Source organism: Lepisma saccharinum, chromosome 5, assembly GCF_977018435.1.
Source record: "Lepisma saccharinum chromosome 5, izLepSacc3.1, whole genome shotgun sequence".
Lineage (NCBI taxonomy): Eukaryota > Metazoa > Arthropoda > Insecta > Zygentoma > Lepismatidae > Lepisma > Lepisma saccharinum.
Window position 1 is genome coordinate 88,090,450 of NC_139233.1, and position 11,883 is coordinate 88,102,332.

An 11,883-nucleotide genomic window follows, 5' to 3' on the forward strand; every position below is an offset into this window, starting at 1 on the left:
TCAGGCTCATTTTAGTACCATTTCCTTTTCCTTTCTTTACATTACATTACGTTCATTAATTGCCTTATTGTGAAACCTTATCAGTTATCCTTTCACCATGACAGAGGCAGAGATTAAACGTTTAAAAGTTGTGCGAGGAAGCTACAAAGGGCAATTGACCCGTATGAAAGCATTCGTCGATGCATTTGACATTAATATACAGAGTGTTCAGGAAATTAAATTGAGATTAAGTCACTTGACAGAGATGTGGGACAAATTCAATGACGTTCAAACCAGTTTGGAACTTCAATCGGAAGCAACCGAAGAGGAAGTTCACAGAATAGAATTTGAAGAAAAGTACTACAGCATTAGGTCTCAAATGGAGACAATAGTGATGCGGCATGATCAAATGAATCAGCCCAGTGTTAGTACTAGTTCTGTTACGTCAGTTCAGTCTCAACTTAGACTTCCAAAGATTTCCATACCCTCTTTTGATGGAAATTATGAAAACTGGCTTCCATTCAAGGACAATTTTAAAGTGTTGGTCCATGATAACAATACATTACCAGCAATACAAAAATTTCATTATTTGCGGTCCTCTTTAAAGGGACAAGCCAGTAAGCTAATTTCAAACTTGCAAGTTAGTGAGGCAAATTATACAGTAGCATGGAACTTGCTCACTGAAAGATATGATAATAGCAGGCTTATTGCATCACATTACGTTAGTGAACTATTACACATAAAGTCGGTGCGTAAAGAAGATGCAAATGAATTGAGACAGTTTGTAAATACAGCAACCTCAAATCTGAATGCTTTAAAGGCTCTTAAACTTGAGGTGCCTTTGGATGAAGTCATTTTATCACAACATTTTGTATCTCATTTGGATCACAATACTCGTAAGGAATTTGAATTATCACAAGAGCATGATTACTTTCCTACCTTGTCAGAATTATTTGCATTTGTAGAGCGCAGGTGTCAAGCTTTAGAAAACATGAAACCGACACATAGTGACACCAATGCTAAGCAGTTTCAATCACATGATAAACAAGGTAAATTCATGAAACAAAGCAACACGTATTTAGCAACATCCACTAACATTCAGTGCATGTACTGTTCCGCAAATCATACTTTGTACCAATGTGAGACTTTCTTACAGGCAAGTTATAAACAGAAGCAAGAATTTGTGAAGAAGAAAGGTCTTTGTTTTAATTGTTTATCTTCAAAACATTCAGTGAAATTTTGTAAATCTGGAAATTGCAAAATTTGTAATTTGAAACATAATACTCTCTTGCATAGGGATACACCTGAAAGACCAAGATCGTCGAGTGTCAGTAACAATACAAGCAATAGACAACAATTGAATTCTAGGGTGTATCCTCAAGAAAGCAACAATGGGGCAAGAGATGAAGCACCTCAATCTTCATATTGTACAGTCAAAGAAAGACACACTTCACAAGTTTTATTGTCAACTGCCTTAGTGAAGGTAAAAGGCAACAATGAACAATTTCATTATTGCAGAGTCCTCTTAGACAGTGGGAGTCAGTCAAATTTTGCAACTACATCATTAGTGCAGAAACTGCGACTGAAGAAAGAAAACTATGTTGTTCCAGTCCAGGGAATAAACAATTCGTGTCTTGAAACTAAACATTGTGTAGATGTTGTAATCCAGTCTAGAACATCTAATTATACAACAACAGTGAAGTGTCTTGTGTTACCAAAAATCACAGGCGACTTGCCCACACAGGTAATCGATTGCAGTACTTGGAATCTCCCAAAGGATATTCAGTTTGCTGATCCTTCATTTCATCAGCCAGGCAGCATAGATTTGTTGATCGGATCTGAACTATTTTTCTTGCTCCTACGTTCAGATAGAAGAACAAGAATAGGAAATTATCCTGTACTTCAAGATACAGAGTTAGGATACATTTTAGCAGGAGCTATGCCTCAACAATGTGAAGCACCTACAACAGTTACTTCATGTTTTGTACGTACTGAAGATAGCCTTCAATTACAATTACAGAGGTTTTTTGAGTTAGAGGAAGTATTCACAAAGACCAAGAGCAAAGAAGAAATGGATTGTGAAAGGCATTTTCAAGAAACAACCATCAGGCAGAAGGATGGTAGATTTATGGTTAGGCTACCATTCAAACCAAATCATACTGAATTAGGGAATTCGTTTCAACAAGCAGACAAAAGATTTCATCAGTTGGAAAGAAGATTAACAACACAGCCAACACTCAGGCAGAACTATTGTGAATTCATGGACAATTATGAATCATTAGGCCACATGAAGCAAATTAAAACTACTGATGAAGAGAACAAAGAGTCATATTACCTACCGCATCATGCTATTATTAGAGAAAGTACTACAACACCTGTGAGAGTTGTATTTGATGGATCATCGAAAACAGACAGTGGACTATCCCTTAACGATGTTCTAATGACAGGGCCTACAGTCCAAGAAGATCTATACTCTATTGTACTGAGGTTCAGAACGCACAAGATAGTTTTTACAGCAGATATAGCCCAGATGTTTCGCAACATTAGAGTCCATCCTTATGACACTAAATATCAAAGAATATTGTGGAGAAAATCACCAAACGAAGAAATACAAACTTATGAATTATTAACTGTAACTTATGGCTTAACCTCATCGCCGTACCAAGCTGTTGCAGCATTACAAATGCTTGCAAGACAGGAAAACGAAAACTTACCCAATGCATCCAGCATATTATTAAGGGATTTTTATTGTGACAATGTAGCATCAGGAGGTGATAACATTGAAACTATGCTCAACTTACAGTCTGAACTGAATGAACTCTTGAAACGAGGTGGATTTATTTTACGCAAATGGTGCTCCAATTGTGAGGAATTGGTGCAAGCAGTACCAGAAGAACACAGAGAAGTTCATTTACCATTTCAGTTCAATAATGAAGCAGAAATAAACACATTAGGCCTCATCTGGCAACCATCAACAGACAAATTTTTAATTTCGTGCAAAGTAGCGAAAGATGGAGACTTTTGTTCACCATTAACGAACATAACCAAACGACAAGTTGTGTCAATTGTTAGCTCCATATTTGATCCACTGGGACTTATCAGTCCAACTGTCATTTTATACAAGATGTTTTTGCAGAAACTTTGGAGTTGTAAATTGGAGTGGGATGAACAATTAGATTCAGATTTAAGAAACCAATGGACGAATTTGTATCAACAACTACCAGATATAGTTCACATCCAAATAGAGAGATTTGTACTGACAACAGAAAAGACAAATGACATTCAGATACATGGATTCTGCGACGCAGCAGAAGGAGCTTATGGTTGTTGCATTTATATCAGATCAAGAGATGAGTCAGGAAGAATCAATGTTAAATTACTGTGCGCAAAGTCAAGAGTAGCGCCAATCAAAAAAGTTACTTTGCCACGACTAGAATTGTGCGGTGCTCTTCTATTAGCTAAACTAGTTAAGAAAACAACACCAATTTTGAGAATTCCAATTGACAGTACATATTTTTGGACAGATTCAAAAATCGTACTTGGGTGGCTAGCAGCGTCCCCCACTCGATAGAAAACCTTCGTAGGTAACCGTGTTGCACAGATCCAGGAACTTTCTGCTATTAACCAATGGCATCATGTCACATCTAAGTGTAATCCAGCAGATTTGATAACAAGGGGAGTAGAACCAAGAGCCCTCAAGGATTCGGAAATTTGGTGGAATGGACCTACGTGGTTAAAAGAAGATACTTGGCCATTACATGTTATGGAAAATAGCGAACTTGAAGAATGCATAACAGAACAAAGGAAGATAGTTACATCAATGTTTAGCAAGATACATGGAACAGAAGCAGATTTCATGCTGAGATTTTCCACATTACAGAGATTGCTTCGTGTAGTAGCAACATGCTACAGATTCATTTACAATGTTAAGAATCCTGTTTCGAAGAGAACAGGAAACTTTTCTTATGTTGAATTACGTGCAGTACTAATGAAATGTATCTTAATTGTGCAACGCATTTCATTTCCACAAGAAATTCATGACTTAGAAGAAGGACAACAAGTATCAAAAAATAGTCCTATCAAGGATCTTCATCCATTTATTGATGACAGACAGCTGTTACGAGTTGGCGGAAGACTCGAAAATTCAGAATTGCCATATGAGAGCAAATATCAATTAATTTTGCCTACCAAACATCATCTGACGCAACTCATAATTGAATCAGAACATCGTCGTTTATTACATGCAGGGCCTCAATTGTTGATAAGCTCTTTAAGACAGGAATACTGGATTCCACATATCAGACAAACAGTAAGATCTGTCTTGCATAAATGCTTAATATGTTTTAAGTTGCAAGCCAAGGCGTCACATCAACTCATGGGACAATTACCAAGCCCAAGAGTCACACCATCACGTCCATTTTTATATACAGCAGTAGATTATGCTGGTCCTTGCATCATAAGAACAAACAGAAGAAGCAGAATCACTACCAAGGGATATGTAGCTATATTTGTGTGCATGGCTACTAAGGCAGTGCATATTGAAGCAGTTATTTCCTTAACGTCAGACGCATTTATCGCTGCTCTACGCAGATTTGTTTCTAGAAGAGGAAAATGTCAAAACATATACAGTGACAACGGGACTAATTTTGTTGGAGCTAATAGAGAACTGAGAGAACTCAGTCAACTCTTCAAAGCAGAACAGCTAGAAGGTGGACTTGAAGATTTTGCAATAAAAGATGGAATCAACTGGCACTTCATTCCAGCTAACGCGCCCCACTTTGCAGGATTGTGCGAAGCCGCTGTAAAGTCTATGAAATATCACTTTAAGAGGATAGTGGGAAATGCTACTTTGACATACGAAGAGCTTGCAACATTGTTAACGCAAATTGAAGCATGCCTCAATTCCCGACCCCTGACCTCAATATCTGATAATCCCAGTGACACCTTTTACTTAACACCTGGTCACTTTCTTATAGGGTCACCTCTCATGTCCATACCTGAGCCTGATTTAACTAACTTGCCCCAAAACAGTCTTTCTAGATGGCAACACATTCAGCAATTACAACAACATTTTTGGAAAAGATGGTCGAAGGATTATCTCCACGAACTACAACAGCGTCGTAAATGGACGGCTTCAACAGAAAATCTTCAACCAGGCATGGTGGTTCTGGTCAAAGAAGACAACGCACCTCCACTTACATGGAAAATAGCAGTAGTGGAAGAGACGTTTCCTGGTAAAGACGGTGTAGTGCGTGTGGCAAAAATTAGATCAACAACTGGTTTTACTAAAAGACCAGTGCACAAATTGATTCCCTTACCTAATGACAATTGAATTAGCAAATCTGTTGATTGGAATTTATCCAATCAAGAGGGGGGAATATGTATAGGAATGTGTTCTTGTTTTCATTATTTGGTTTTGATGATGTGAGTTGGATTGCTTTTGTTCTCAAGAGATGGCGTGTGTGGTCCGTGTGTCAGCTGTTTGCGTGGGCGCCAAGTAAAAGAAAGACGGTTAGTGAGAGAGAAGCAACATGGCGCGAATCGCGATAACCACAGCTGGACATTACTAAGCACATACGTCGTCTAAAGTGATTAGAATTGCCTTTCAGTGATACTTCATGGTAGTTAGTGCATTACAGGTAGAAAATAGATGTCTCAAAAGAATCAGCGTGTGCATTTGTGATTGTGTTTTCTTACAAGAATCAACGCAACTCCAACACTAACTAAGCCACATTACTTTCATAAGAAAATTAGCACTCGTACTGATCGCACTGCCATCTATGTTTGTCATCCTTCTGGGGAACTAGTTTCTTGGGTCGTTTTCCACACTACGTTATTCAAGGCGCTGTACCCAGACCACAAGAAAGGCAACTGATACTCTGTTCGTTAGAAACTGGGGCCTGGCAACCCTGAACGGATGCCTTTCTCTCTCCGAGCAAAGGTCAGTTATAAGTTTTCTGCAGCGCATAACAAGATCCGAGCACGACATCGCGGCCATCTCGCGGGAGGTTATTCCGTGCGGGAAGATAAGAGGAGGTTGCACGCCAGACCCGTCGCCTCTGGTTTGCCTTATGACGTAGGCAACAATCAACCGTACATTATCAAAATGAGCCGTTTTTAGAGCGAGCTGTGACGGCGGCGCTCCCGGCGTGGATTCTAATCGAGGTGCCTCCAGATTACCAGGCTGGTGGCGAGGAAAATAAACAGAATGCTAGTCGGCGTTCAATGCAAGTTTAGGGCACAATTTCTGGTGTGAGAAAACAAGCCATCCCAGACCAACTCTGGACCCGAAAAACGATTTAAAACAAAGACCAGTCATTATACGAGAAGTGGGCAATAAAGGCTATCGGCCCATCTCTACTTCGGGGACGGAGTAACGGCCGATCAGCGGATAGGTCACGCGCCTCGACGGAGGCGGGTGGAGACTGGTGCGAACTACAGACTTCGGGCTCCGCAAGTAAACTGACGGGACAGAGTTCGCTTACAGGTTGCGGCAAGGGCGTAACCATGACAGGGGGCCTTACGTCATCGTACTGACGTAGGATTGGGGGCGGACTCATAATTTCCAAGACTGGGGGATTTTTCCCATGCGGGGACGTGTCTTCGTGGAGTGTCGCCGTTGAAGCGGTAAAACCTGCATTTTCATATACGTACAAACTATGAAAGCTACATTCGCCTACGAGATCGGTCATGCTGATGTCATCCACGTTCGGCGAGTGAACTTGAACGGGTCGTCGGCCAGAACAACGGTGACACAGGCAACTAAGCACCAAAAACAAACAAATGGCCAAGAGAGCAATGATAACAAACGTACCAAACAAATAGGGGTAAGTAAAGGCTTGACGAATGAATTCTTTAAAAGTTAAGGCTTGGACTTGCTGGAAAAACATAACTAACTAACTAACTCTCTAGCCTTCTTAAACCCGAAGGTTCATGGCTGCAGCAACACAGGCCTTCCATCTGTTCCTATCCTGAGAAGGGTCTATATACTCTTTTCCATCCCTACAAATTTCCTTTAGGTCCATCTCAACGTTGTCCCTCCATCTTCGTCTTGGCCTTCCTACAGGTCTCTTACCATCAGGTTTCCCAACAAGAATCCTGTAAACTCCTCTTTCCTCTCCCATTCGTGCCACATGGCCTGCCCACCTAAGTCTTCTTGATTTAATTATTCTAATAATATCTGGACATGAATACAAATTATGTAGTTCTAAATTATGTAACCTTCTCCACTCACCTGTCTCCTCATTCCTTTTAGTTCCAAAGATTTTCCTAAGGATCTCATTTTCAAATACTCTCAATTTATGTTCCTCTTTCAATGTAAGGGACCAAGTTTCACATCCATATAATACTACAGGCAAAATTACTGTTTTGTATATTTTAACTTTTAGTTTCTTAGATATTAAACGAGAAGACAAAAGTTTATGAAGAGAGAAGTAACATGCATTTCCTGAATTAAGCCTACTTTTTATTTCCTCTTTAATATAATTTTCATTTGTTAATATTACTCCTAAGTATTTGAATTTGGAAACTGGTTCAAACGAGTTGTTATCAATAATTAGATTTTGATTATTACCTAACACTTGGTTTCGGCCTGTGAGCATATATTTAGTTTTCGGGAAAAACATACTTAAGAATAATATGAAGAAAAATAATGCCATTCTGATAAGTCTGGTGCTAAAGCCCCAGTTCCTCTTACTTGAACGGAACAAAAATATCTCCGTCGCTTACTTAGTGAAGGTAGGCCTTGCCGGAGTCACTATTATTTGTTATTTATTTATTGATTGATTCGTAGTCTCTGTCGTGGCGCAATCTCTTTACAAAAATTAAAACGTAGTCATTGATATATCGTTTAATTCAACGTAACTTGAATCGAATCAACGTAACTCGAATCTGAGCAAGAATACCACGGGGGGGGGGGGGGGGGGGCGTTGAATCAAATATGTCCGCGCAAGCAATGAAAATTACCATGTACCCAAGATTTTCGTTTCCCGTGCCGGTTAAGGAAGGGGAAAGGAACAAAAGGGGTGGGAATTAATTTCTTCCACCTGTAATAAAAAAAATAATATGCGTAAAAATGTGAACGTATTTTGAAAACCAGTTTTAGTCCATCCACACACCAAATGCGGAGAATTGAATTCTCGCTATTCATTGAACGTGTGCTAAGCACACGACATAGTAATAAATCAATACAAAAACCATTGGTGGCTTAATTCGTTCATCCTTCCTGTTTTAAACAGAAAGTGTCCCTTCAGGTTCGAGCTCGTCAGCTGGACATAGGGGACGCGTAGGGGAAAAAATAAGCGCCTTTTATCTGAATTGTTAACTTATCATCGTTGAGACTACTACACTGTGCGCTACATACGAGGGTCACTATTTATATTTTGAGCCTAACAATGAAAAAACAGGAATTTGGCATTGAAAACTGCTTTATTGTTTTTCGAAGTATTCTCCTTTATGGTCAATACACTTTTGCATTCGTTCGAACCATTTGTCAAAGCAGTTTTTCCAATCTTCTTGAAACACCTCCATAATATGGTTTTTGAACGCATCAACGGCGTCTTCCGCCGACGAAAATCGTTGTCCACGCAATTTATTCTTGACATTCGGGAACAAGAAGTCATTGGGTGCCAAATCAGGACTGTACGGCGGATGACCCATCAATTCGATTTTTTGACTGTTCATAAAGTCGGTTGTTAGACGAGATGTGTGACAGCTGGCATTGTCTTGATGAAGAATGATCCGACGGCGTTTGTTTGTTTTCCGTATTTGACCGAAGACCTCTGGCAAACAAATTGTTGTGTACCATTCAGAGTTGACCGTTCTACGTTCCTCTAAAGGCACAGTTGCCACATGACCAGTTTTCCCGAAATAACAGGCGACCATTTGTTTCGATGTGCTTCGAGCGCGAACAACTTTTGTTGGATTGGGTTCATCTTGAAACACCCATACAGTCGACTGCTGTTTACGTTCCAGCTCATATGCATATATCAATGATTCGTCACCTGTTACAATCTTATATACGTCTTTTGAAGCACCACGATTGTATTTATTGAGCATTTGTTTGCACCAATTGACGCGAGCGTCTTTTTGAGTTTTTGTCAAATTGTGTGGGATCCAACGAGAACATACCTTTCTCACAGCTAAATGATCATGTAATATTTTATATATGCTGGTGGAACTAATGCCTATGGTTGCCTCAATCTCACAGTATGTCACATGACGATCTTGCAGTATTAGGTTTTGCACAGCATCAATGTTTTCTTGAACAACAACTGATTTTGGACGACCTTCGCGAATCTCGTCGGTGAGCGAATGGCGGCCACGATTAAATTCGTTATACCAGCGTTTCACAGTGGCAAAGGATGGGGCTTCATCGCCAAATGTGGAAGTAAGTTGATCGATGCACTCTTGTCTTGATAATCCACGTCGAAAATCGTAAAAAATCATCGCACGAAAATGTTCACGAGTTAATTCCATTTTATTGTTGTCGCGCAATCTCCAAGGCAACATAAACAACACAAATGAAGCTATTGACAAAACATTTGATGTACGTTATGGTCAATAATGCCAGACGATTCCGTGCAAACGTCAAATCGCGCCTAACTTCAATCAGTGTTGCCAAGGCTTAAAATATAAATAGTGACCCTCGTATAAACACTCTTATTGTTATTTAACAAACTTTGCTTCTTCTGAGCCTTCTGGAATTTGGTATGGGTGACTCACAGTGTCGCTAAGCGCCACTGCGGTGGTTGGCTCCAACTAATAATTTTTTACAACATTTTCGCATAATAGGTAAATAGTTATTGATTAGCCATTTATATATTAAGTTAAAATGAACCCCAACATAATTGACTGTCTGGACGGCGCTGCTCTTTGACCTGATTGTAACAAAAGAGAGATGACCGGTTCGTAAGCTACGTAGGCGGGGGGGGGGGGGACTACCTCCTTTTCGTCCTGGTGGTTTCTAATCCTGAATTTCGGACTCAGGCGTGGGGGAATGATACAGTTTCAGACGCTGTTCGCCAATCTCCTCTATGACAGTAACGCCCCGCTTATTTGGATATTGGACACGATACGAATTGGGGTTAACGCGTTCGATTACAGTACCAGGCCCAATGAAACGTCCAGAAAATTTTCTACAGCGCAGAAGAAATAGCTTGGCAGTGACGTCATCTCCCACCTTCACCTCTCCTTCCAGAAGCGAAGGCTCATTCGCTAGAGCGGACGACAAGGTGGCGTGCAAACCCATGGTTCTAAGACTAGTAGGTTGGCTCATCCGGCGGACGACTTTCGTCCCTTCCAGCGCATTACGTCATCTGGTGAGCAAATGTCGCAGCCAGCGGGTAGAAAACACATAGCAGGGGTTCTTTTTCATTGAATGAAGTTTTCTGGGGAAGGTTTAAAGCCTTATTCACTGCTTAAAAGGACTGGTATTTCTTTGTGCACAAAGGCAGTAAAAGTAGGAATGAATAGAGCGTAGGGGAGGAGAAAACCTGTAGCTAATTTAGTCGCTTTTTCGTCTGTATCTCAAGTTAACACATGTTGCATTGATTCTTGTAAGTGTTTGGACAATGTGATAATATTTTCGCATTTTCACCATGGCTGTTGCTTTTTTCTTCTATATTTCGCAAAGGCAAGTAACAGAAATGCTTTACCCGGTATTCGAACTTTTGTAACTCACTACACACTACTTGCGTTTACTAAATAATATATTGTCTGATGATACGTAAATTTAAAATGAAGCCTACATATTTAAATTCCTAAAATGTAACGTGTTAAAACACATTCTAAGATCATTCAGTGTCATTGTACTAATTTCAGTTAGTTTAATATACCCATATCAGTGTTTGTGAAAAGTAGTAAAAAATAGGTTAAATATAGTACATAGGGAGGTAGTCATCCAAGATACAGTTCGTCGGGTAGAAACAGTATCAAAGAAACAACAAAAAACTAAATTGAATATTTTCTTTAATAGAAGAATGAAGAATATAAATATAACATTTTATATAGTGTTTTTTTTCTTTTTTGTAAATGATATTTCCAAAACGCCAAATGTTTTGTTACATTATTTATAATGTAAGTTTGTACTGCAATTTTTTTTGTTCAACACAAATTTTATAAAGTACACAAACAACATTACAGTACCACACTGGGGGGGGGGGTTTACAAGGGTACATTGTACCCCCCTAAATTTTTGAAGGGGGTACTGTACCCCCTAAATAGATTCTAGTTATACTCCTTGTACCCCCCCTCAGATACAAGATGGCCCGACCCTGTGGCCGAGTGGTTAGCATATCGCGATGCGACGCCAAGGGTCCCGGGTTCGAATCCCGGTCGGGCTTGGTTGTTTGTGAATGTCCATTCATCAATTTCATCATTTCATCACTCATCCCCATCTTCGCAAATTAGCCAAGAGGCACAAGACGCGAAGTAAAATAAACTAAATCAATCAATCAATCAATCAGATACAAGATGCTACTGTTAAAAGAACCTAGTATTTTCTAATTGCTCAATATAAAAAGTGTAAGTTGTAAGCATTATTTTCCTTGCCACAGGAATTCAAACCGTTGTAAACTTATTCTACATGTACTACATTGTTCTTGCTACTACAGTTAGTTCATTGATCTTTTTAAGGAGATGAAAATTATTTAAAATGTGTGTGGAACGATGGAATGAGCTAAAGTTTACTTTCAGAAAATCACGCTGCAGACGAATTCCCTTCGTATAAGGGGGTACATGTTTTGTAAACAAGTGATCGCGTCGATTCGAAGATATATCAGAAGAGAATATGATTGACCTTCTTTCATTTTGAATTTTTCAAATGGAATTTTCCGAAACGAAATACTTCCACAATTCCTGCCTCGTCTTGTTTTCGAGACGCAACACGACAGACCAATTTCGGGG

The 11,883-nt window shown here is 39.6% G+C and overlaps 1 protein-coding gene across 1 annotated transcript; it reads left to right on the forward strand.

The window, feature by feature from the left end:
* The first annotated feature begins 97 nt into the window (after positions 1–97).
* Positions 98–5,311, forward strand: LOC145988130 (uncharacterized). The gene is made up of 3 exons (XM_083122961.1): positions 98–423; positions 1,276–3,349; positions 4,328–5,311. The coding sequence occupies exons 1-3, from the start codon at positions 98–100 to the stop codon at positions 5,309–5,311; spliced, it is 3,384 nt and encodes a 1,127-aa protein (XP_082979087.1).
* Positions 5,312–11,883: the final 6,572 nt, after the last annotated feature.

What these genes read in the sequence shown, in the direction of transcription:
- LOC145988130 (XM_083122961.1), top strand. Translation starts at nt 98, where the DNA reads ATGACAGAGGCAGAGATTAAACGTTTAAAAGTTGTGCGAGGAAGCTAC. An exon ending in GTTAGTACTAGTTCTGTTAC is followed by an intron (nt 424 to 1,275) that starts GTCAGTTCAGTC and finishes TCTCTTGCATAG; the next exon opens with GGATACACCTGAAAGACCAA. An exon ending in ATGAGTCAGGAAGAATCAAT is followed by an intron (nt 3,350 to 4,327) that starts GTTAAATTACTG and finishes ATATGTTTTAAG; the next exon opens with TTGCAAGCCAAGGCGTCACA.